General features: G+C 42.0%; 3 protein-coding genes across 4 annotated transcripts in view; all 3 read right to left on the reverse strand.

Annotated features, from left to right (window-relative positions):
* Positions 1-29: 29 nt before the first annotated feature.
* LOC128737490 (splicing factor 3A subunit 2) lies at positions 30-997 on the reverse strand. Its single transcript, XM_053832132.1, has 2 exons — positions 873-997; positions 30-816 (listed from the first exon to the last, which is right to left on the reverse strand). Exon 2 carries the CDS (start codon positions 795-797, stop codon positions 63-65), a length of 735 nt encoding a protein of 244 aa, XP_053688107.1. The 5' UTR covers positions 798-816; positions 873-997; the 3' UTR covers positions 30-62.
* Positions 998-2,808: 1,811 nt separating this feature from the next.
* On the reverse strand, positions 2,809-7,908 carry LOC128733780 (uncharacterized). Its single transcript, XM_053827571.1, has one exon. The coding sequence runs from the start codon at positions 7,906-7,908 to the stop codon at positions 2,809-2,811; it is 5,100 nt and encodes a 1,699-aa protein (XP_053683546.1).
* An 8,359-nt stretch (positions 7,909-16,267) lies between these two features.
* The window catches only part of LOC128738285 (teneurin-m), a 391,328-nt gene continuing 380,384 nt past the window's right edge, over positions 16,268-27,211 (reverse strand). For both annotated transcript variants that reach the window (XM_053833300.1, XM_053833301.1), the window contains one exon: positions 16,268-21,334. In XM_053833300.1, coding sequence (XP_053689275.1) covers positions 20,588-21,334 — 747 coding nt within the window. In that variant the 3' untranslated portion in view covers positions 16,268-20,587. The remainder of the gene's footprint in view (positions 21,335-27,211) is intronic.

Here is a 27,211-nt window from a genome sequence, read left to right on the forward strand (position 1 = left end):
AACTATTTACTGATAGAGAAATTCCGTATCATATTCGGTTTAGTAATTCCACCTGTCTTAATCTAATCCCACGTTGCGGGAATGGAGTTAAAAATCGGCCTGCCCGGCAATGGAATGCGCATATTGGGCGGCGGTGGCGGAATAATCTTCGGTTCCAGTTTGAAGGAAAACTGTAGGAAAAACTGTTTGGTATCCTTGTTCCAGTGGGTCCAAAATTTGCCCTCCGTTTTCTCGACCTCCCGCGAGGGTACCTTGAACGCGATGGTTTCGTACGGTTCGGCAGCGAACAAAAGGTACTGCCATTTGCGATCCGGGGGTTCGATTTTTTGCTCGTAGGCGGACATGAACCGGTGGCGGGGAATGATGCCGTCCGTTATCTCCGGGTAGTCGATTTGGAACAGCAGCGATTGCTGGTGATTGTCCGGATCGCGCTGTTTCGTCACCCGGTAACCGGGACGTCCAATTTTGACAAACTTTTTCGGTTCGACTCGGGGTTTTTCCGGTTGCATGCTCGAGGGAGCCTCTTTTGCCTCCTTGGCAGCACGACGAGCCAAATTAGCTTGATGCTTTTTGCCCTGCGTGTGCGCCAGATAGCTGCCCTCATTGTTGTGCAGCGTTAGACAGAGCTTGCATTCATACGAACCGAGATGGTTTTTCATGAAGTAGGGATCCTTGTTCAGATCGATGGTTTCCAGGGCGAGCTGTCGCAGACGTTCTCGGCGATCGCGGTTGCTTTCCGACCAGGAAGCGACACCGCCTCCGCCGGTTTTGCCACCAGCACGGTTTTGAAAATCCATTGTTGACGTTTAGAAAATGCTGTTGAGAAATCCTTGTTTTTAGCAATTTTATCACACGTATTGATTGCAACTTACCGTGATTATGTGGTGAATGCACGAGGAATTCAAGCAAATTATAACAAATGATCGAAAAGCGTCATTTAAGCCCTAAAACTGCAAAATCTACTGGAGAGTGGAGGAGAGTCCCAATACAAAACGTAGAAATACAAAACAAGGAATGACGTTTTCATACAGCCAGCTTTACAAAGTGACAGCATATGCTGTGTGTTTCGCCATTTTTTTAAAGTCAAAAAGCGAACCGCTGCCAGTACGCAGCTATTACTTAAGCAAGTACGCAGCTGTTTTTAATGAGGATTTGGATTTCGGAGTTTCTATTGTCAATTGCAAGGAAAATTGTACCATCCAAAGTGCGATATCGCTCCTAAAAGTGCTATTTTGCATTAAATCGTTTCGGTCTCTTTGGCGCACTTATTGCTTGGAATATAACAAAAAAGTGCGCCGAAGATACCGAAACGATTTAATGCAAAATAGCACTTTTATGAGCGATATCGCACTTTGGATTTGGTACCGTGGACCCCCGTTCGTTTGACCATTTTTAATCTGAACACTTTTTAATTTGAACCCCCTTGGTTTGCACGACGTGCAAATTAAAAATGGTTCAAATGTCATTCTCAACATGACATCATTTGTTTATGCGGACAATGCACATAAACACGATTTGTTTGTACTGACCTAGCGTGTTTAATCGGTTTCACATTTCGTTTTCCTAACGATTAAGATAGAAATCCGATCGGTAAATGCAATATTCGCACTTGCAACTGCCAACTAAAACAAACCACCAAAACAATAACAAAGAGCAGGGCAGCCAGTTCACACAGGTTTCAGCATATTGCGGGTTACCAGTTGTTCAAATTAAAAAGTAACCCCGTTAGTTTGCATGAGGTATCGTTCAATCGAACGGGGGTCCACTGTACAATTTTCCTTGCAATCAGCAATATAATGTTGAATTTACAAATATTCCATGCGCAGACTTTAGTATTTAATTGAATCGATTTTTTTTATTGGTTTAGCGTAGATCATTGTCGAAACGTTAGATTTCTTCTGCTGTAACCAGTTTGAATTTCAGCAACGAACGTAATCGAACAAACCCACTTTTTCGTTTTGCACGAACACGACCACGTGGTTGTTTCGGTCAAATTTTTGGTGTTGGAACGAGTGCGGTGGTGTTTATTCATTTTAATCGTATTCAACCGCCGCAATGTGGTAATAAAGACACATGTGTGTTGGCTGTTAGCTGTTGTTCGACCACGTGACGTCGGTGAAAAGAAGGTGTATATTAAATAATGCAATGGTCGGTAGTGTCGGAGCCGTGCCAGGCTCACGGGGGATGAAACAAAATCGCTTCCTAGCCTTGTTGCGGCATAAGCAACATGTCTTGACAAGACCGAACAGGAACGTTGCCGCTCAAGCTAGGAGCCGTCAGGAAAACGAGTGTTCTGTTCAAGCACTTGCGGATAACAATTTACTCTTCTTTCTAATCCTGAAAAGGACGGGTTTGGTCCGCAAGTCCATCGACAGCTAGCACTCAACCAGTGGGGGGCTGCATTTGTGTTCTGCATAGGCACCGGCGGATAACAGGATGGAGAAAATAAACCTTTCTTGTCCTTAAAAGGACGATTTGGTCCGCAAGCCTGCTGCAGCAACACTAAGCCAGTGGAGTGGACTGTATATACATCTGCTACTTCCCAGGACGTCTTCAGAGGATGTGAAGGAAACACTAGTTTACTCTAAAAACTACTCCATTTATTCTTCTTGATGTTAACAGATTGAAATGTGGAAAAATACTGAATGCCGCGCTAGTGCGCGGACTGGTTATATAGCGTAAAAATCTTCTTCTTCCCTGCTGCTGCTGCTGCTGCTCGCCTCGTACGTAACATGTGAAATGGCAGAACGCGAAAAAAAGGTGTGGCTAATTTCGCAGCGGTGGTTCGATGTCTTGATGCTGTTGTTGTTATTGTTGGTGCCTGTGGTGATTCGCGCTTGCGCGTGAACATTCTCCCCCGGGCTGAGAAGCATTCTCGGAACAATTCTCGAATAGTTGAATATTATCCTCGATGGGAAGCACTGCAATCCTTGATACTGGTCGCTTGTAAACAGTGTTACCCACCATGACGTCGACTGTACGAACCAGTCCATCGGAACCTGGATATGTCCGCATAATCCTTCCCAATTTCCAGCTCATTGGTGGCAAATTTTGGTCTTCCAGAAGCACTATCATTCCTGGCTGTAGATTATTCTTCCTTATTTGGTCCTTGGTTCGTTGTTGTAAAGTTTGCAAGTAGTTATTTTTCCATTTCTTCCAAAATTCGTCTCGTAGTCTTTGTACAAACTGCCAACGATCAAGACGGTTGACAGGAACATTCTGGTAACTTGGTTCCGGGATGGCGGTAATCGCTCGTCCAAGTAAAATGTGTCCAGGTGTACATACCTCGGGGGCGTCAGCATCAGGTGACGTAGCATAAAGTGGTCGGGAATTCAATATAGCCTCAACCTGTGTCAAAACTGTCCCGTATTCCTCGAAAGTCAAATGAGTATCTTTCAAAGTTCGCTTCAAGTGATATTTAGCACTCTTTACGGCCGCCTCCCAAAGACCACCAAAGTTCGGAGCCTCAGGAGGAATAAAATACCAAGCTATCTCCTTTGGTTGACAAAAACCCTCAATTTTATCGACACTATATTGAGATCGAAACATTCTGTACAGCTCGTTCAGTTCCGCTTTAGCACCCTGAAAATTGGAACCATTATCTGAGTGTATTTCACGGGGCTGCCCTCTTCTGCTGGTAAATCTGTGCAATGCACCAATAAATGCATCGGTGGTCATGTTCGACACTAGTTCCAAGTGCACAGCTCGAGTAACCATGCACACGAATATGGCAATATATGCCTTCTCTAAAATCGACTTCCGTTGGCCTTTCTTGACATATATGGGGCCTGCGTAATCCACTCCAGTCACTTCAAATGGAAATGCAGGTGTCACGCGACAAGATGGCAAATTCCCCATTTGTTGGCTTGCCTTTGTTGGTTTGGCACGAAAACAGGTGACGCAACTCCTGGTGATTTTCCTTACAGCAGATCTACCTTCCAGTAACCAATACCGTCCTCGAATTATTACTAGTAGACTCGATGGTCCAACGTGTAAGTTTTCAATATGGTAAGCGCGTATTAACAGATCGACAATCGGGTGCCTCGGCAAAATGTATGGATGTTTGGCCATGATTGATATAGACGATTTTTTTAGTCTACCACCTACTCTGAGCAGTCCGTCCTGGTACACTGGGTTCAGCGAACCAATTCTTTTACACGGTTCGTTGTTTTCAATACGGCTAATTTCGTCTCCTAAGATTTCATGCTGCACCACCTTGATGATCACAATCATCGATTCTCGGAATTCAGAAACAGTGAGGTGACGTTTCAGATTGCGGAGATTACAATTCTTAATTTTGCAGTTAGAGATGAAACGTAGAACATATGCGATTACCCTTTGCAGTTTACGAAAGGAGCTAAATTTGGCGAAAACGGGAAGATCATCAACATTATAGGTGACTGCAGAAATAAAGGCAGTCGTTTTCATCTCAGGCAATTCATCATCCGATATCGGATCAGGAGATTCAATTTCGTAGTTTATTGATTGCAAGAAAAGAGGACCCTTCCACCACAAATCATTGGATAGTAAGGCTTTAGGCAACGATCCTCTTGACACAATATCCGCGGGATTTTCCTTAGTCGGAACATATTTCCAAGTGTAATTCTGTGTTTCATTGATAATCTCAGTCACTCGGTTGCGAACAAACACTTGGAGGGTTGGTAATGGTTTGCGTAACCAAGCTAGCACAATCTGGCTATCAGACCAGAGAACAACGTCGTCGAAATTTACCTTTATGGTATCGATTACCTTCACCATCAGTCTGGATAACAGGCGAGCTGCTAACAACTCTTTGCGAGGAATACTTAATTCTGCTATTGGGGCGACTTTCGATTTACTACATAACAGTCGCAATGCGGCGCTTCCATCGGAAAAAATACTTCGAACATATAAAACCGCTCCGCACGCAGCAATCGAGGCATCCGAAAATCCATGGATCTCCATAGTAACGAAGTTGGGAAAAATAACACGTCGAGGGACCGTCATTTCATTCATTTGTGGCAGAGTATCTCGAAACTTCAACCAGGAAACAAGCAGTTCTCCTTCAAGATTCTTATCCCAGGATAGGCCAGCGGTCCACAATTTTTGCATAAGAATCTTTGCCACTACTACGATGGGAGAGACTAAACCCAACGGATCGAACAACCTTCCAATTTCCGAAAATACCTTTCTCTTGGTGAATAATTCATGTGGGTCGGCCGAGGTCTTCGTAACGAAAAGAAATTCATCTGATTGTGGACTCCAGGTGAGTCCCAGGGTTTTGATTACTTCGCTGTTGGTTGGACAATCCAGTCGTACTAATTTCTCCCTATTTTCTTCAGGGACTTGGCTCAGCAATTTCGAACAATTTGAACTCCACTTGTGGATGGGAAATCCACCAAGCTGAAGCATCTCTTGCAACTGACGCTGTGCTTCTACGGCTTCTTCGACGCTCGTGGATCCAGAAAGGATATCGTCGACATAACAATCTTCTAAGATAATTTTGGACGCAAGCGGAAATCGATCACCCTCATCGTTGCACAACTGGACCAGGCTTCTGGTGGCAAGAAAGGGGGCTGAAGCTGTCCCGTACGTCACAGTCTGCAGCTCCAAAACTCGTAATCGCTGGTTGGATTCCGTGCGCCAAAAAATCCTTTGGAATGGAGTATGACATGCAGCAACTAATACCTGCCGATACATTTTGGCTATGTCAGCGGTAAACACGACGACATGTAAGCGAAATCGGAGAAGGATACTGAATATATCGCTTTGAACAACACCACCGACATGAAGGACCTCATTTAAAGACTTGGCTGCTTGATAGGGCTTGGCTGAAGCATTAAACACTACCCTTAACTTCGTTGTCGAACTGGTTGGTCGCAGTACTGCATGGTGAGGCAAATAATAACGCCCTTGAGAAGTATCATCATTGGCTTCATCTACTTCTTGACAATGACCTAATGCCTCGTACTCAGCAATAAACTCTGAATAAAGTTTTTTCAAGGTAGAATCCCTTTTGAATCGTCTTTCAAGCATCAGAAAACGGCGAAGAGCGACAGATCGGTTGTCCTGCAGCATGGAAATATCTTCATGGAAAGGGAGCGTGACTATGTATCGTCCGGTTGACGTACGCCGATGGGTAGATCGAAAAATTTCCTCACACGTATCTAATTCATCTTTCTCCTTTGTAGGCAGCGAAATATCCTCAACTTCCCAAAAACGACTAATTGTATCATTAAGAGTACCTAGTGATGCAGTGTGAGCTAAAACAGCATTGGAGGTTTCTGTGTGGAATTCGCCAGAGAAAACCCAACCCAGATGAGTTTCATGGAGCTCGGGAAGACCATCATCAAGAAAAATTTGACCGGATTTCAACAGTGTGAAAAACTTCGAAGCACCGATCAACATGTCGATTTTACTATGCACATGGAAGGTGGGATCTGCCAACTGCAATCCAGCGGGAATTGGCCACGACGAAACATCTATCTTAACGGAAGGAATAATACTGGTTACTTTTGGTACCACAAGGCATTCCACATCAGTAGAAAAATTGGAACACCGAGAGTAGATTTTTACTGTTAGCTTTTCCCTTGCATAAATCTTCGCTCCACCAATTCCGGTAATAGGCACGTACACCGGCTCACGGGAAATCATCAATCGGTTGGCAATCGCTTCAGACAGAAAGGAGACTTGAGAGCCGCTATCTAACATCACTCGACAAGGAATTGATTGACTATCGGCACTCTCGAGGCTCACAACGGCAGTTAACAGCATCGCGGTTTTTACAGTATATGAATGATTGCAGGAACATGGCGTGGCGCTTGTTGAAGGAAAAACATTGGGACTTGCACTAGCTTCGGCGACGATACTACAAGATTCCTTTTCAGAAAGGGTTTCCGTCTCGGAGGGTTTTGCTTGGAAATCTTCGTGAAGGAGGGTATGGTGTCGTCTTTGACATTTCGAACAAGTACGCTTGGAAGAACAATCTTTGGCACAGTGGCCCGGTCGGAGGCAATTAAAACAAATTCTTAATTGCTTTACTTTGGTTTTGCGGTCTGAAACATGCATCTTGGCAAAAACGGGGCACTCAAAATGACGATGCATTTCACCACAAATCTTACATTGACTTTCAGAATTAGAGGACGTGACAGTATGGACCTTTTGATTCACAGGCTTCATTGGCTTAGAAGAAGGCTCCTTCGCCGCCACAGGATGACGAGAATTTTGAAAACGCTCAAGAATTTGGCACTCACCTTTTAAAAACAGCAACGTATCGTCATACTTTGGTAACTCACCATGGGCTTGGTTCCGTTCCCACAGCTGTAGAGTGCGATCGTCCAAACGGGAGATTAGCAGCTTCGTAATGATAACACCAGACAATTCATCCACTGCCAGACCCTGGTACTGCAACGCTGCAACATGCCGTTCACATGACTTTGTTAACTCCAACAGGTCCTTGAAGTTGCCTTTCGCCATCGGTTTCAGCTGGATCAAACCTTCAACGTGTGTATCCACAATGACACGTTTGTTCTCAAACTGCTCTTTTAACTGTTTCCAAACTTGGCTGAAGTTGTTATCTTGTATCATCTTGGCGTTAATTAAGCCGGCCGCATCACCTACCAGAGCTTTGTCAAGGTAATGCAGTTTGACGGCATCTGAATCGCCACTTTTCATCACAAGATCCTCAAACATGGCCTTGAATTTCGGCCAATTTTCCACTCGACCGTCGAAAGAAGGTACCGGTGGTCGCAAAGGATGATTTTGCACGATCACCGGGGCAGCACCACTAGTGAGAGCAACCGTAGGAACAGGTTTGGCAAAACTCTCCACTAGACGCTCTAGCCGATCGAGCGCTTCGGTATGAAGAACATCAAACTCATCCAGCTTTTCGTCTTGTTCTTCTATTCTAGTTGGTGGGATTTTTTCCATCACTTCACGATGGACTACTGTGTACTCGGCATAATGTGTTTCCAATTTCTTGCCGTACACTTTTAGTAGCGATACACTAATTAACGACGGATCATCTTCCGCGTTTTCCAAATTGTTGTTAATTTTTGTCACTTTGCCTTTGTCTGGCCGCGCTGGTGAATGAGCAGCTGCAGCTCATCGCTGTCCGTGTTGGACCTCTTGGGTGTACGGGAGACAGACATTATGGCGAATTAACCTTTCACTATGCACTTTCTTCTTTACTTTCCACTCAAATGTCTAATTTAAATTGTTCGATTCACACAAATTTGTTTAACTTTTCGGTTTTCACTAATCACTATCAACTTTTGCTACTAGCCTTCCCTCCACATCCTCATCATACTCCGTTTTTAGTAGCGCGCAAACGGTCCCTTCGATCCGGTTCGAAGGACCATGTCGGAGCCGTGCCAGGCTCACGGGGGATGAAACAAAATCGCTTCCTAGCCTTGTTGCGGCATAAGCAACATGTCTTGACAAGACCGAACAGGAACGTTGCCGCTCAAGCTAGGAGCCGTCAGGAAAACGAGTATTCTGTTCAAGCACTTGCGGATAACAATTTACTCTTCTTTCTAATCCTGAAAAGGACGGGTTTGGTCCGCAAGTCCATCGACAGCTAGCACTCAACCAGTGGGGGGCTGCATTTGTGTTCTGCATAGGCACCGGCGGATAACAGGATGGAGAAAATAAACCTTTCTTGTCCTTAAAAGGACGATTTGGTCCGCAAGCCTGCTGCAGCAACACTAAGCCAGTGGAGTGGACTGTATATACATCTGCTACTTCCCAGGACGTCTTCAGAGGATGTGAAGGAAACACTAGTTTACTCTAAAAACTACTCCATTTATTCTTCTTGATGTTAACAGATTGAAATGTGGAAAAATACTGAATGCCGCGCTAGTGCGCGGACTGGTTATATAGCGTAAAAATCTTCTTCTTCCCTGCTGCTGCTGCTGCTGCTCGCCTCGTACGTAACATGTGAAATGGCAGAACGCGAAAAAAAGGTGTGGCTAATTTCGCAGCGGTGGTTCGATGTCTTGATGCTGTTGTTGTTATTGTTGGTGCCTGTGGTGATTCGCGCTTGCGCGTGAACAGGTAGTGATGGCTTATACGGTGATTTGGGTTGCTGGGAAACTCGTAATGTATTTCATCCATACTGTCGACGAGGTGAAAGAAAAGGTAATGCAGCTCAACAAAGTTTTCGTGCTTCTTAGTTTATCAGATGATTAAAAAACTCTGAAGCGTGTAAGATTTAAGCCATTTGATATACGTAAAGAGAATAACAAACTGTACCATCTGGCGGGGTGCGATTGTGCCGAAAAAGCATAGGTTCTTGTTCTTTAGCTTGTTACACACACAATTTAGTAATTAAGTTGTTTCAAAACCTGTCACTATATACTTAAATGTTTAGTTTCAATGAACATTGATTATATTAAAATTATACGAATAAATTTATTAAATTTAGGCATTGCGGGAACTAGGGGGACCCTCCTCCTTCTTCTTCAGCAGCATAGAGCCGGGGTGGCTCGTGCTGTTTCAAGCACTCGCCTCCATTCAACTCGGTCTTGGGCCACTCATCGCCAATTTCCTAGTCGTCTCAGAAGTCGCAAATCGCTTTCGACCTAGTCGAGCCATCGTGCTCGTTGGGCCCCCCTATTCCTGGTGCCGTTGTTGAAGAGGACTATTTTCGTCGCACTGTCGTCCTGCTAACTTTCGCTAGATGTACGATGGGAGTCTCCCCAAGCAGTGCCTGTAGCTCGTGATTCATACGCCTTCGCCACTCTCCGCTTTCAGTTTGTACTCCGCCAAATATCGGAGCGTTTTACGAAGGGCAAAGTAGGCCCAATTTCCCGCTTGGATGCGCCGCTGGATCTCCTTACTAGTGTTGTTGTCCGCGGTCACCAGCAATCCCAAATACACGAACTCCTCTACCACTTCTAGTTCGTCGCCGTCAACGGTTACCGTCCGTGGGAGGCGCGCGTTTGTTTCCTTTGAGCCTCTTCCATTCATGTTTTTGGTCTTCGACGCATTTATTTTTAGCTCAATTCTCCTTGATTCCGCTTTCAGTCTGACGTAGATCGTGCTTTCGTTTCGATGCCCGCTCGTCGGATCACCCCCTGAAGAGCGATGTTGAACAGCATGCAGGATAGACCGTCACCTTGTCTCAACCCTCGCCGCGACTCGAAGGGACTCGAGAGTGTCCCAGAGATGCGTACGAAATACATCACTCGATCCAATGTAGCTCTGATCAGTCGCGTCAGTTTGTCCGGAAAATCGTGTTCGGGCATTATTATTCGGGCGGGTCTCGTATGCTGCTTTGAAATCAATTCGGCAAGATCTGTCGGATAGTAAAAATTTGGCCTGTAGTTGCGCGAGCCCCCATGAAACCCGCCTGATAATTCCATACGAAACCTTGTGCTATCGGTGACAATCAAACCATCATTTTGTGTACTCCTAGGCTCAATACCTAGCGGCCTCTCCGATGGCCCCATGGTTGGTATTCTGCCCCAACCGTCACCTAACTCCTCGGAAGAAGGCAGTGCCTCATTCGGTACTCACGCGTAGTTCTCGGCAACTTGTGGGTTATCTAGCTGCCTGATGTTCAGCCGAGGAGGGCGGATTTGATGTGTCCGGTATACGGTGAACAGCTTTGAGCGCACATGTACTGCTACTAGGTAATGAGCAGAATCAATATCCGCACCCCGTCGGGAGCGTACGTTCGTGATGTTAGAGAAAAACCAGCCCTCTATGAGAACGTGTTCAATTTGGTTCATTGTACGTTGCTCAGGTGATCTCCAGGTGGCTTTGTGGATATCCTTGCGCGGGAAAAAGGTGCTTCGGATCACCAGGCCTCGGGAAGCTGCGAAGTTTATACATCGTTGACCGTTATCGTTTGTTTCGTTGTGCAGGTTATGGGGTCCTACCACCGGTCTATATATCTCTTCCCTACAGACCTGGGCGTTCATATCTCCGATGGCGATCTTGATGCCCCGTGACGAGCAGCTGTCGTACGTTGCCTCCAGCCTCGCGCAGAACGCTTCTTTCTCATCGTCGGGTCTACCTTCCAATCTATCACGCGATCTAATGAGCTCTTCTACTTCCTCGATTTCGTCAACGTCTAAATGAATCCGGGCAGGGAGGTCAGCATTCACTTCTCTAGAGCCTCTTCCTTTCATGTATTTTGTTTTCGATACATTAATGACAAGTCCAATCCGTTTGGCTTCAGCTTTCAGTCCGATGTACGTTTCCGCGATCCTCTCAAAGGTGCGTGTAATGATGTCAATGTCTTCAGAGAAACCAAGAAGCTGGACGGACTTCGTGAATATTGTGCTACTCGTGTCTATCCCCGCTCTTCTTATCACACCCTCCAGAGCGATGTTGAACAGCAAACATGAAAGCCCGTATCTTGCTGTAACCCTCTTCGAGATTCAAAGGGACTCGAGATTGCCCCTGATACTCGAACAACACACATTACTCGATACATCGTCGCTTTGACCAATCGCGTTAGTTTATCCGGAAATCCGTAGTAGTGCATAATCTGCCATAGCTGATCTCGATCGATCGTGTCATAGGTCGTGTATTCGCGACATTTCTGCAACACTTTCCGAAGCGCGAAGATCTGATCCGTGGTGGCACGGGCACCTATGAATCCCGCTTGATATTGCCTCACGAACTCCTTTGCAAATAGTGATAATCGACGACACAAAAGTTGGAAGAGTACCTTGTAGGCGGCGTTCAACAGCGTGATTGCACGGTAATTACAACAATCCAACTTGTCGCCCTTTTTGTAGATCGGACACACGATGCCATCCGTCCACTCCTCCGGTAGTAGCTCGTCCTCCCAAATCTTGCCAATGACCCAGTGCAGCGCTCCAGTCAGTGCGTCACCACCGTATTTCAGCAGCTCGCCGGGTAGCTGATCGGCCAAAGCTAAAGCTAAATCATCAGCTAAAGCGGCTGGCTTTATTGTGGTTCAGCCGACCGATCTCATCTGCTAGCTCCTGGATATCGGGGGCTGTTATTCTGTCATCTTCTGCACGTGCTCCAAGATCTATTGCCATATCGTCACCTTCATGTTCAGCTGCATCGCTGTTAAGGTGCTAAGGTCATAATAAGGTCGCTGTTAAGGTCATAATACTGCTTCCACCTCTCGATTACCTCATGTACGTTCGTGAGAAGATTACCGTCTGAGTCCCGACACATATCGGCCTGCGGCACATAGCTCTCTAGAATGCGAACGGTTTAGCTTCTCGTAGAACTTCCGTTTATCGTTAGCACGGTACAGTTCTTCCATCACCTCGCGATCTCGTTCTACCTGTTGGCGCTTTTTCCTCCGGAAGACCGAGTTTTGCCTGTTCCGTGCTTGTGAATGTTGCAGCATTCTCGCACTGCTGCATTCTTCTGCACTAATTCCTGCAGCAAATTTGACATAAAACAAGCTTTTCCTCATCTTATCCTTCAAAAAAAAATGTCGATATTCTTTCAATTCTAATAATGTCACACTGTGTCGGCAGCGGCAGTGTTTGGTAGTTACCAAAATAATATTGTACGCCAGACTTTGGATCAAAGCAAGCTAGTCATTTTCTAAAGGTTTTACTGTTTGTCCCTTTTGTTCAAGTTGCTGATAAAGTATTGTCTTTAACCAGCCGACTTACGACAAAGACCTGCCTCACCAACAACAAGCGCTTGTGAGAGCGAGTGTGTATCAAAATATATTCTCACCGAAAGTTATCATTCTCAGTGGTGTGAAGGGGCATTCATTTCTCCTATTATGTTATTATCGTGATACTGGTTGCTACGTAGGGTACGGGAGGGTATTCCCAGCATGCTACTAAATTCGGCATACATTACCTTTTCTTGCTGCGCTTTCTCAAATAAAAACTTTGCCGCTATATAACAGTACTGAAACGAATGTAGCACTCATAAGCTTTAATGTGTTATAACTATTTTCATAAAAATGTAAGTAATTTGCTAAATTTTGTTCAATAAACATCAAAACCACTGTTTTTCCACTGGCACGTAACCAGGCTGAAAAAACCAGCAGCAATCGCTTACGCGTTTCCGCTCTTGATGATGGTTTGGAAAACACACAATTATGATCACGTTTACTTATTCCAGAAACTAAACAGCTGTGAATATGGTATCACAGAAAAATTCTATTCTTTTTAACAATTCTTCTTTTTATCACGAAAGAACACAAAAATTCCCTTCTGATATGAAAATATAAATCAGTTTTCGTTCACTAGCACTTGCAGCATTTTGTTTTTAATTTCAGCATATGGTGCTCTATTTACACTACTACCAATGTGTGAGACAGTTACCCCTGAAACTATTCTATCGTGTTGACATAGCTAGTATTCGAGTGACAACCACTTGCTTCTGGTGCTAATGTATATGCACGATTCAATGATACACTAGCGCCAGCAGCAAGCTGTTGTCACACGTTATCCATCGGTCTCTGTCTGGTCTTTTATCTGTTTTTGAAAAGCATTTAATCTCTGTGCTGGCTATTTCGGCCGGTAGGATTTAACAAACACAGACACCACCAGGCATGGTCAAAAATCGCATCAAAATGTTGTCATCGATACTCAATCACCGATTTAACTCACACAACCATCACCTTTTATATGCTCACTCAGAGAGACCAAGCGTGCTCTCATAGCAGTTTGCATCATTGCGAGCGAACCTGATCCGATTTTATTTTGCATTTCATCTTCTCAATCGTTTATGAACCGAAAACGATTGCAATCATCGTTTGAATCAGCTTTAATTTTGCTCCAATAAGTTATGTAACTTCTTGATAAGTTACAAAGTGTTTGAAAGTGTTTGAATATTTGAAATATATGGAGAATAATTACAATATATTTTAATAGCAGAAGTGTGAATACCATTGAGTTAAAACTGAACGATCAGTGAGCGTAAGTGAACCAAGTTCAAACCGATTCCCATCGCTTACGTTCGTCTTGATATTGTGTCGGTTCTGATTCAATCACTATTTTTTCATATCCCTTTTGAATCATTTCTCTTTCGAGATTGGTTCGTGCACAGCTAACAGCGAGAGCGAATCAGTAAAGTTCTGGATCACTGCTGAGCGTTAGTGGTAGTAATCTTTATGCCTTCGACAGCTTATGATCGTAAATCAGCAATGCTCACTTGAGTGAATGACTTCTTCCATCCTTGGACACCTCTATATAAAATGGGCTCAATTTCATCATTTCTCGCAACTATAACTCAAATTCATTACCGTTTTATTAAGACCAAAATACACGCCGATATTCAGTAAATATTATTCTATTAGCTGGTATAAAAATCTTGTCTCGAATAAATTTGGGTCACTTCATGCCAGGTGACCGAGAAAAAGGTCAAACGTGTAAGCGACCTTCACGGATTTGAACCAAATTTCGCCAGATTGTTCGTTTTCGGTCAAAAAGTTAAAACCCAAAATTTGGTACGGATCGGGCATTCCCTCGATCAATGGGAGAGCCTCCACTTTAAAGAAAAATACCCGATTTTGTCAAAACCTCTTTTTTTCTTTTGCTTATCTCTCCGGAAATATTAAGTTTAGAAAGATACTGTTTTCACATTTTCAAAGGAAATCATCCAAGGAATTCTAAAAAGATATTATTTTTGAGCACAGTGTTGCCAAACATTTTTAAACTCAATTTGAAAATTAAATTTACATTTTTCTCTCAATGAAGACAATTTTATCTCAAAAATTTCAACTTCATCGTTCCCGAGATACAGCGTTTTAAAGCAAGCAACTCCCCATTTTTAATGTAAAACTAAGAGCAAAATAACTTTTTTTTGAAGCAGTAATTCTCTACACAATATAAAAATACTTTGGCATATCGGAAATGCATTTATACAGTATATAAAAAGGTTTTTCTCAACAGTGTTGCCAACTTTTCAGTTTCCCGCATGATTATTTACATTAATTAAGGGAATATTAGTCTCCTAGCAATAATAAACGCCATAAACAAGGAAGGTAAGAGCTCATGTCTATTAGCGAGATGAAAAACATTTTACAAGGCTATGATCAAACAACTAACGTACATTTTACGACTTTTTAAAGTAACATTTCCTCATCTAGTGCTATAAATCAAACAAAAAACTGAAAAGCTGGCAACACTGTTAAGAAAAACTTTGCTATACATATATTGTATAAATGCTTTCTCGATATGCCAAAGTAGTTTTACATTGCGTAGAGAATCACTGCTTAAAAAAAGTCATTTTGCTCAAAGTTTTACATAAAAAATGGGAAAAGGTGAATACCCTGCACAGTTGGAGATGCGACTGAATCAGCATGTTTCTTTCACTTTGAATGCATTTCTTTAGTGCTGTTGACTGTCGTCCCGCTTCGTCAAAGTCATTGTTTGTCAATTGGCCAAAAACATTTGAATGGTTCGAGACTCCGGAAAATGCTTTATTGAGGAAATCGTGAAAGGCTCAGTCTGCAGTTCACAGCTACATATTCATTACCAGATCATGGCCTTCTTTGCGGATTTATCAGTATTGCAAAATTTTTGACCAAAAAGTTGCTTGAAATCCATTTTGACGACGTAGGTTTTGCCGTCCATCAAAATATATCCGTTGAGTTTCCTCAAAACTTGCTCATACAAACGTTTAGCACGCGTCTTGGCTGTTAAATTCGGCTTCAAGTGCCGATTCGGATGTTTACTGGCACGGTAAGACCTATAGTCTTCTCGAGCGAGGATGGCATCGTACCTTCTAGATCTAGTCATGTCCCGGATGGAGATGCTAGGATTGGACTTAACGCACCTCAATATCTTCCTCAGCTCTCGGTCCCTAATTTCGGTTTCTTGAAAGTTCTTTGCCGTCGTTCCACACCTAGATTCTCCTCATATAGCCCTTCAGAATTTTACGCACGGTTGATTGTGGCATTTTTAGCGCTTCGGCAACTTTGATCCAGACCATTTCCTGGAAATTCCAGGTCCTTATGCAAGTTACATCGTTCAAGTTCTATTCTGTACTGCTCCTCAACGTGGTGGAATATTTTGACGAAACTTGCACCAGTTGTTCTTCATAAACAAATTTTAGTTTTAGAATCAAAATAAGCGGATATAGAATCGAAATGTAATGTAAAAGAGAAGATTTTTTTATTTTTAAACAATCAAGGAGCACCTTAGGAAGAAAATAACCATTTGTCTCCATCAGTGTGTTCTACACGCCTCCAGATGGAGGCGCACTGTAATCCATTCCATAATGAAAGTGCATTGAATGGTGGTGATATCAAAGCCGAAGAATATAAAGTCTGCGAGATTTTTTTTAAATATTTTTATTTATCTTTCATCATTTTAGTTTTCTCATGAATAATAATAATTAATAATAATCGTAATAATATTGTTGCTTTTCGGTTTTCATTCTCTGCTTCCCATCGCGCACTACTTTTAATGTGTGTTTTTTTTTCGTCATTTTTACAAGTTTTTGTTTGCTTCTCGCCAGCAGCTTTTACTGCTGCTGCTGCCGCCTACGTCGAGTAACGAACGTACTGTTCGGCAGTCAATTTATTTACGCACTAGAGATTCACCACCATTCATCGGGGCTGCATTTTTTTTTTTTTTGTTTCTTGTCACTTGCCTTGCCTTACTATGTATATACGGGTTTGCCCTTCTTCGGTTTTTAGTATTTTACAAAAGAAAATAAAAAGTTATTCACTCGCTTCCGCCTGTTTCGTCGTCGTTTGCTTCTTACGTTTTTTTTCACTTACTGGTTTTATTTTTCGTGTTTTTGATGCTGCTGTTTTCAAGCAGATCACACAAAACCCAGTCATTTTGTTGTAAATTTTTTCTACGTCTTGCTTTGATTACAAGCGACGACGACGACGACGACTTCTGCCCGCCGGTTAAACTTTAAAAACTTTGATTTTCCAGTCCTACTACAGTTCTTAGATTAATTTTAGGGGTGATAAGGTGGGAAGGGTGGGAAAAGTATAATATACAAAACGGTATGTTAGGGGGGTTGGGGAACAGGAAGGTTAGGGTTAGGATTTTTTTACTGTATTATAGTAATGCTTAATTAACCTTTGAATCAGTGGAGATTCTCGGAGTGGCGTGGTGTGTGACTCACGAGATTCTCCGTATTTACAACAAACTCAACGAGAAACGTTGGATATAATGCCATCTCTTTTCAAATGGAACTTACTAAATAGCGTTAAAAAAAAGAGTCATGGGCGCGTCGTATGCGTTGACAATATAGAGAGAAAGGAAAACAATAAATACACAGGTTGCTGCTATCGACAAACAAGTTATTTGTTTATGTACAAGTTTTACAAATTTCAGCCATTTGTTTAGATCAAATCTTAACCAATAGTCAAAAAGTATAGCAGTTTTTTTTCGTCCTTCACAAAAAAGGAGCACACACACCTTTTCGCAACGTCTACTTTGCGTGTTGTGTAGGATAATAATTTGATTGCACAATTTCGTATCGTCGGTTGGGTTGGGTTTTTCTTATGATGCTTTTTTTGTTAGCGATTGTTTTGCAACGAAAAATTGGAAAAATCTGCCCGATTTGTGCAGAAAATTTTAAACAAAATCGAAACGCAGTAACCATCGGGTTACAGCAGTGAAACAGAAAAAGTCAAAATAGTGTTAGTGGGTTGCTATGGTTTCGATTTGCGCTTTTCATTTCTTGTCATTCCTCTTATTGCTTTTGGGTTGTTGTTTTTTTTTCGCAGATTCATTTTTTTCATTTCTACAAATTTCTACTACCTTCACTAGTGTAATCTAATAAGAAGTGCCGGGAAAGGGGATCAGGACAAGGGGATGGAAAACGAGGGACGTTTGCGCTACCGCGCAGCTTGGTTGTTCCGTGATGGAACCATAAAACCAACCGCGACCATGTTGTTGTTGTGTGTCGGTTTTCCTGTGCACTATATTTTGTTGTTTTACTGGCGGTCAAAAACTATTGTGTGTGGCAACTATTGTTTCCGCTCGCTCCCGTTAGCTTCCGGGAAAGCGGTGGTAAATAAAAATTCTTTGACTACTGCTATGTACTGTTGTTGTATGTGCTACACCTAGAGTTCTTGCCATTCGAGAAAGGTAAATAAAAAAAATATAAACATGAACGAGAGGAAAATCTGTAAGCGCGTGTCTACTACCGGTTCGAAGCTTTCGCCTTTCGAAAAATAAGAAAGACAGAGAAAGTTCGAGTATGAGCGAGTATCGGTACTGAGTGTGAAAGTGTTCTGAGAGGTTCTGTGTCATGTGTTGGAAGCTGTAACTAAGGCTCAAGAAAATCAAACGAAAAGCTATCTATTGTTGTTGTTACGTTTTCCGATTTTTTTTTTGGTTTTTGGTATTGTTCATTCATCCTGCGTGTGAGTATTGTATGATTCGTCTCTTAAGTTTTTTTTTTGTTCTCTGTTCGATTTTATCACAAATACCCTGTAGAAGCCAAGAATAGAGAGAGATAGAGAGAGAATTCATCGTTCAAGTATGGTTTTGAGTTTGTTTTGAGTCAACCTTTTGAGTATGGTTTAATCTCTATTTGTTTTTGTTTGCTGTCAAATCGACACTTACCAGAGAGAATGTTTCTTCTAATTTTTCACTTTTAAAACCAGGAAGCAAGACGGATTTATGTGATTTATTTGTTTTTTCCTCCGTTTTTCACACACACACACACTGGGGTTCGGTGGAAGTTTCACCAACTTTTGCCATCGTTTTTAAGCTCGATTCTGAATCGAAACACAAAACTGCCCTATGCTTCGGTGCTGCAAAATTTTAACAAATAAAAAACAAAACGCATGGCCTACTAGAAGCGTGGTGTCACTTCGCACCGACAGGTGTGGGATTTTCTTTTTTTTTCCTAACCTTTGAGGGGGAGGATTTTCTGTTTTGCTACAGGCCGCCGGACAGCTGCAACCGTGCGCAGCTACAGCTAGCTACAGTCGGTAAAATCAAGCAGAAGAAGAAGAACAAGATTTGCCTATTACGTAATATCGCGCGGTCATCGTCTGTCCTGCTGCTTTCTGCCTATCGACTAATTTATACTGTACAGTTGTGTGAGTGTCACCTACTAATAAGGATATTTTTGTTTTCTGTTCACTTATTTCGACGATGATCCTTTACCGGCCGGCAAAGACAGCCGACCTGTCTTCCCCTTTCTATGGCACCTTACTAATTTTTGTTTTGTTTTGTTCTCTACAATAATTTTACTCATTTTACTCTCTTTACTCCGAGTATTCAACCCTTTTTTCCCGCTTCCTTTATCCCTAATCATTCTTTTTTGTTTGTTTGAATATCATAAAGATTCTTTTTTTTTTTTTTTGTTTGCTGTTGTTCTAGTAAAAATATCTCCACGACCATGTTCTGAGTTGTCTCCGGTAATGTATGTAACAAGTGTTATTATTTCCACTTGATTTTTTTTATTTTTCTCAGCTGTCATTAAAGACATATCGACTAGTTGAATGGCACTGTTTGCACAACACCAAATTCTGTTTTTTTACTCTTCTGTTTCTATATTTTTTCTACAGGTTTTTTTCCCACTAGCAACTCGACTGACTGTCTGTCTGTCCGTATTCGTTCGTTCGTTCTTCGGTTCTGCTTAAAATGTACTTTGCTCTTTGCGCTTGCTTAACTGCTAAAAGACATCCACAATGTTCACATTTAATTGTCATCTAATTAACTACATTCTTCGCTATTTTAGAGGGCTGTTTCCGGTGTTTTTTTTTTCGCTTCTGTTTGCCCGAGCCGGGCCGGGGCCGGGCCCAATCTCATCCTGGGAGTCATTGGAAAAATGTATAAAATGATAGTTTCGTTTGTCCCCCTTCCGGTTGCTTTCTACGTGACGAATAATGAATTGTTTATTTCAGTTTGTCTTAATGTGAGTGTGTGAGAGTTGTTTTTTCTGTGTTTAGAATGTGTGTGTGTTACTTGTGAATGTTTGTTTGTTTGTTTGTGAAACAGTTTTTTGATTTTCAGCGTTTAATGTATGCTTTTGTTTACGATTATATTTGTCTTTTCTTTGCAAAAAGGATTGATTATTTTGGTTGCACAATTTCTCTAACAGTTATCGGTTATTGTGTTTTACGTTTTTTCTTTGCTGATGCTTTGATGTATGATGCTGATGAAGGGTCGGTGTACGGGTTGGAAAATACGATGACATTCACAACATGGCGGAAACCATACTTTTCTACTTATTATCTGACGCTTAGCCAGATCTCTCGTCTGCTGCTGTTGATGGAGGTTTGGTTTGGGTTGTGCATCTACTATAAAAATATGTAGTTTGTTTGTTTTCATTCATTTTTGTCTCTGTACTGATATTATCATTCTGCTTTTTTTGAATGTGTTCCGTCGCGACTCGAATGAGAAAGAGCTTGCTCGAGCGTAGAAAACTTGCCACGGTTCCTCCTATCATTTTCAAATTTTACTTTTAATCCTATGAAAATAATCCAAAATAAATCTATGTATCACAATATTCCTAATATTTATCTTCTCTTTCTTCAAATCAGTTCTCGGAGAAAGACTTTCCTTAAAAGAGAGAGCATTCTATGAAATTTACTTGATTTCTTTTGCCGCTTCTGTGTGTTTGTGTGTATGTTTTGCTTGATTTTTTTTTGTTTTGTTTTGTCTTGTTTTGGAAAGCTTCACAGATCGGATAGAGATTGCACTAGCGGAGGAGCGCTGGCGTTTCACGAGCTTTCGTGCCTGTGCTGACGCAGCGTTTTGTGGCTGCCGCTCTTCCGCCGCTTTCGTTTCGAGTCGCGCTGGAATGCTACATTGCCGGGGTCGTCCGCCAGCTGCGGGTACTTGTGTATGCTGTGAATGTCCACACCGACCCAACCGTCAACGTCACCGTGCGAGATTAGTTCCTCCTTTTCCTCCTCGGTCCAGTCGCCTCGGCCCTGGAAGCCGGCGGCGACCAGTTGCTTTTCGAGTTCCCAAGCCCTTTCAACGGCTCGCTTGTGGGCATGCTTCAGAATTCGATGTCGCTCCTGCTCGGGATCGACGCCGTACTTAATAATCACAACCGCGTCCGGTCCGTGCAGGCGAAGTTCCTTACCATTCGAACCAGCATGATCGTTAATTTCATGCGTTGAAACGTTAAACATTCCTCCCAATCGACGCAGTTCCTCCGTATCATCGCGCAACTTCATGATATTGTCTTTCACAAAGTAGAAAACGTCCTGATCATGGATGCTAAAGTGCAAATCCAGGAAGTAGGAACTGTTGAACACGGACGAAACGACATCCTGCACGACACTGTTGGATCCGTCGACGACACTAACCAGAGCACGACCGTCGATACGGGAAATCAGAACGCCCTCGCCAAACACTCCCCGCCGGTAGGCCACCCTCGGGAGAAGGTTTCTCGTTTTCAGCTCCATTTTCAGCAGGGGTTTCGGTACGAAACCAAAGTCCGAGAATCGTTCGTCAACCTGTGGGAAGGAAAAAAAGTCGAATCAGTTCAATCATGTACCTACTGTTGATAATTTTATTTTTGAGGTCTCAAGTTACGAGCTGCAATTGCTGTGTAAGGAAGTGAAATTCCGAATAGTTCGATAACACCGGAAACTTCCTAACAAGAACATGGACAGGACAGGACAGGGCAAACAGCTACTTCTTTGTAGCAAATATTTGAAATTTGCAACAAAATGTCAAAATACAGACGGCATTTTGAAACGAAAACAAAACTGGAAAGGTAGTGCTAAGTGTGAGATAGCAACCGATGAAGATCGTAGTAGTCGATGAAGTTGGACTGTAAGCCGTGGTTACCAATAAACAAAACAGACTTTAGGGAGCCATCAAGTGTGAGATCTACTACTTTTTTCCAGTTCCTGTCTTGAATAAAGACCAGAAGTATGGAAACAAGCGGAATTTTTTTTCATTTCGTTGAATTTTTACATTTCTTCTATTACTTGGTTTCGTTGACTTTTCTCGCTATTCTTTCTCGTAACGTTTCAGTCTGCTGGAGCGATTGTAGACCCGGCGTCGCAAGAGTGAAATACTCGTTGGGCCGGAAATCGCAAAAATTGGAAAACCGTGTGGATTTTGTTGTTGACTTACTGCAAGACAAAAATGGTGGACCAGAACTTTTCACTGATAAACTGGAACGGTTTAAAGTCCTCTAATTGCTGTCGGATACAGGTCCAGTATGTATGCGAATGTGGAAAACCTCCTGAAGTGTCGGGCCGTATGTTTTCGTGGATTTCTGGGCAGTATACGATACAGTCGAGTACGAGCAGTTACGGGAAGAGCTTTCCGGATAAACTGACGCGGCTAATCAAAGCTATCCTGGAGACTACCGACTCTATCTATCAGCACCGCCCAACCCGAGATTCGAACATACGACGATTGGCTTGTTAAACCAGCATCGTACATCGGACCTGATTGGGCAGTTGGTTGGACTGTTCTGTATGTTATTTATCATCGCTATTGAAGATGTGATCCGGGCATAGAAATGAGAGAAACTATCTTCGGCAAAAGCAACCAAATCTTACCATTCGCAGATGACCTTCATTAAATCATTACCTACTAGAAACTTGGTGACTAAAAATGGAGACTATAAACATTGGGTTACAGGACAATGCGTAAAAAATCAAATATATGACAGAAAGAAGTTCCTGAGTAAACGCGCCGAATGGCAGAAGCTGGAAATCCGGGTTCAATTTTCACTCCGTAAGGCGCTTCGATCAAGGAGCACACATCGCCGCAACGAAGCAGGCGACGTACAAAACGAAAGGTGTTGCGATTTATTTTTGACGGACTACAAATCAAAAGTGGAGAGCGGCAGAGGCGTATGAATCACAAGCTGTAGGCACCGCTTGGAGTGATTTCCATCGTGTACCTGGCGAAAGTCGGGAGGCTACGGTGGCACAGTCACTTCGGAAGGATGCCAGACGACTGTGCAGTGAAAATTGCTCTATTCAAGAATCCTACCGGCCACTGGAATAGAGGCTTCACGTGCTGGATGGGGCGATCAGGTGGAAGTTGACTTCCCAAGTAACAAATTCAATTTTAAGATGCACTTGAAGAGGTTTCCAGTATTTGCTCATTAAAACCGATCATAAGACTTGTAATTCTACAAAACTGCGATAAAACAGCCATAAAACCCTTATAAACCTAGGAAGGCCCACGCTGAAGAAGGCTCTCAAGAATATTTCCCAAGGTCCTTTTAAAACTTGTAATTCTTATTGATATCTATTTATAGTGATTTTCAAGAGTCGCTTAAAACTAAAAGTAAACCACCACAAGTGCTGATGATTTTATGATTGTCTTCTCAAAAAACACTTGCAAGAAAACATACACTTTTCACAGCCTTGAATTTTTTAAAGTGACTAAGGGCTATAAGAGAAAAAAGCATTCACAGATATTGCTTTTCAAAAATGGATATAAATAATAAAAATGGTAATAAAAGCAGCTCCTAGGTTTTTTCGTGCCATGCTCAGTTTGTCGATGTTTTGTGACATGAAAGTTAGAAAATTTTCACGCGCCGGTTATTTTTGCTAGATTATTGAAAAATTTAATCAATAAAAAAAAATTCATGAAGAAGTTGATAACTACCAAATTTATAACAAATTGCGGCAAAAAACCTTTTACATGTCCAAACATTTGTTTAACACTTACGGAATTGTAAAAAACCAGATTTATAAACACCCATATGCAATTGGTTACAATTTCAAAAGTAATCAAAACAGCCCTGTTCGCCATTTTTTCAATGGTTTTATCTAAATCAACCAGAAAACGCTTATTAGACTAACCTTTCCTGCACAAGACAGAGAAAATTTATCCAAGAGGGCGATAAGTTCATCTATACTTATTGCATTCTTGAAGAAGACAAGTTACGCTTGAATAAGAATTGTTTGAATTACTTCAGGGCACCAAGTTTTTTGCAAGATTACCATTCTAGTATAAACAAAGAAAACGTCAACGAAGTGTGCTGGAGATTCATATACTTCCTCTTAGCTCGATATTTTTAAATTACAGCAGTCATGTTTATTGAGAATATAAATTGATTTTAAAAATTAAAAGAGGGCTGCACGACAATGCGCCCATGCGTAAAATTTAATCTACAGAATTTTTAATGTACTTTATCTTTACTATCGCTTTTAGAAAATATGCCTCGTCTGCTTCAACCCTTCCAAGTATTTTCCAAACAAAAACACTGGTTAATAAAGTTTAAAAAATACTCTCGAGGAAACCCGCACCGCCGCCGGCAAAACACAATCGAACCAAATTTATCCAATTCATACAAATCTACTAGTGCATCATCACCGGCACCGTCCTTTCCTAGATTACCCTAACTAACACACCATAGTCACTTGTTCCTGATATCTTCATTGTTTTGTTGCTTCGCCGATCGTTCTTATGAAAAAGTTTTCAAAACATTGGACAAATTTTTGCTTAATTCTCGTTTAAAAGATCCAAATTTTTCCAATTTACTCTAGGTTCAAACGTCCAATTTGACAGATTAGTTGTTTACACTAGAATGTTCTTTCGTAGGAATATGACTTCTGTTTCAAGAATATACGGTTTTAAGAGAATTTTATGGCAGCATTGTTAAGATAAACCAATCTTACAGAAGAATGCCTTAAATTTTTGTCAAAACTATTGTTAAGTTTTAAGGAGCATCGTTTTTGGGCAGAAATCAAGTGTCCTTTAAAACCGCTAATAAGGTGAATTACACTTATTCATAATACAGTTTTATGGGTGTTTCTTCAAGTCTCCTTCAGTCAATGTTCAGATGTCTTCAGAAATGTTAATCAAATAAGATAAAATTCACTTGAGTAAAAACATTATAAAATCTGATACACTTTGCGATGCTCTGATAAAACTACTATAAGAAATGAATAAGACCAATTTGCTATTGGATTGTTACTTGGGTTGCGAGTGACTCAACTAATTGGCGACAAGTAGCCCAGGATCAGGTGCCAGCAGATATTGGATGAGAAAAACGTAGCGCAGAGCCACCCGTTAGAATGTGAAGCGATACAAAACAGGAGCGGTGACAGCAAACCCAACTCTTCCAGGAGAAGAAGTACCGTCAAGAGGAGAAGGAGTGCGAAGAGCTCGGGCAGCTGCGTACCGTTTTCACGGCGCACGGAAGTTCTATCAAAGACTCAACGAATTTCGCTAAGGCTTCGTGCCGCGGACCGAAATATGCAGAGATAAAGATGGAAGTATTTTGACTTTTCGGTGATCGAAAGGTGAAAGTAGAACTACGATGAACGCCTGAATGGCGTGCAGGCGTAAGTCCATGATAGTGGAGAAAGTGACTTCTTTGGTGCAGCAAGAAACGGAGATGTGCCATGTCCATCGATAAGCGGAGTTTAAAAACCATAGAACAAACAGCAGGAAAGAATGGCATTTTAGCAGAACTTATTAAAATTGGCCCGGACAAGTTGGCCAGCGGCTTGTATCAATTGACTGTCAAGATTTGAGATACGGAACGACTATCAGAGGAGTGGAAAGACAGGGTTATTTGCGCTATCTACAAGAATTGCGATATGTTGAATTGTGAGAACTATCGAACGATCACGATTCAGAATGCCGCTTACAAAGTGCTTTTCCAAGTCATCTTCCATCGACTGCCGTCAATAGCCAATAGACTATAGACTAAATCTTCACCCCGTAGAAGATCCTCCAAAAGTGCAACCTGTTCATTGATTTTGAAGCCGCATCTGATAGTGTAAACCAGCAAGAGCTATGGAAAATTTTGGACGAACACGGCTTTCTCGGTGAGCTTACTAGACTTATCGTACAGTAGCCAGTGCGAGAATCTCGGGTGGATTGTCGAACCCATTAGAATCTCTCAGGGGATTTCGACAAGGCGATGGTCTTTCTTGCCTGCTATTCAACATTGCGTTTGAAGGTGTTATAAGACGAGTGGCGATCGAAATGCGGGCACGATTTTCAATAAATCTGCTTTGCCGATGACATGAATGCTGTCGACAGAACATTTAGGGCGCCGCAAGATCAGTACACAAGACTAAAACGCGAAGCATCAAAGATTGGGATGAAGAGAAATACGTCTAAAACGAAGTATATCCTGGCGGGCGGGACCGAGCGCGACCGAGGGACCGCTTAGGCAGTACCGAGGTAATCGATGGGGATGAGTTTGAGGTACTCGATGAGTTGGTATACCTTGGCTGTCTAGCAACAGAGGATAACCAGCCGAGCCGTGAGATTAAAAGGCGTATTTTCAGCGTCGTGCCTACTACGTACTCTACAAAAACTTGCGATCGAAAAATCTGAGCCCCCGTACAAAGTGCACATTGTACAAAACGCTAAATAGACCGGTTGTCCTTTACGGGCATGAAACGTGGACACTGCTAGAAGAGGACCTGCGAGCCCTCGGAGTTTTCAAACGGCGAGTGTTAAGAACCATCTTTGGCGACGTACAAGAGAATGGTGTATTGAAGCGAAGAAAGACCCAAGTAACAATTTCAATTTTAAGGTGCACTTGAAGAGGTTTCCAGCATTTGCTGCTTAAAACCGATCTCAAAACTTGTAATTCTACAAAACTGCGATAAAACAGTCATAAAACTTATAAGGCGAGGGAGGCCCACACTAAAGAAGGTTCTCAAGAAAATTTCCAAAGATCCTTTTAAAACTTGTAATTCTTATCGATATCTATTTATAATGACTTCCAAGAGTCGCTTGAAACAAAAAGAAAACCGCCGCAAGTGTTGATGATTTTATGGTTGTCTCTTTAAAGAACACTCATACACGACACGGCAAGACATCATACACTTTCCACAGCCTTAAATGTTTTAAATTGACTAAGAGCTATAAGCTATAAGCATTCACAGATATTGCTATTTCGAAATGGGTGTAATGAAAATTGAAAATAAAAATGGTGATAAAAGCAGCTGCTTTGTTGCTCATAAATGAGAAATTTTTCATGCCACGCTCGGTTTGCCGATGTTTTGTGACATGAAAGTTAGAAAATTTTAACGCGCCAGTTATTTTTGCTAGATTATTGAAAAATTAAATTAATAAAAAAATTTAATGATTTCATGAAGAAGTTGATGGCTACCAAATTTTTGACTAATTGTGGCAAAAAGGCTTTTATATGTCTAAACATTTATTTAAAAAGATAAGATCACTAATGGTATTGCATAATACCATATTTAAAAGCGCCCATATGCAATTGACTACAATTTCAAAAGCAATCAAAATCGCCATTTTTTCAATGGTTTTATCTAAATCAACCCGAAAGCGCTTAATAGACTAACATTTCTTGCACAAGACAAAGAAAAGTTTTCCAAGAGCGCGATAAGTTCATCAATACTTATTGTATTCTTGAAGAAGAC

This window comes from Sabethes cyaneus, chromosome 2, assembly GCF_943734655.1.
Source record: "Sabethes cyaneus chromosome 2, idSabCyanKW18_F2, whole genome shotgun sequence".
Classification (NCBI taxonomy): Eukaryota; Metazoa; Arthropoda; class Insecta; order Diptera; family Culicidae; genus Sabethes; species Sabethes cyaneus.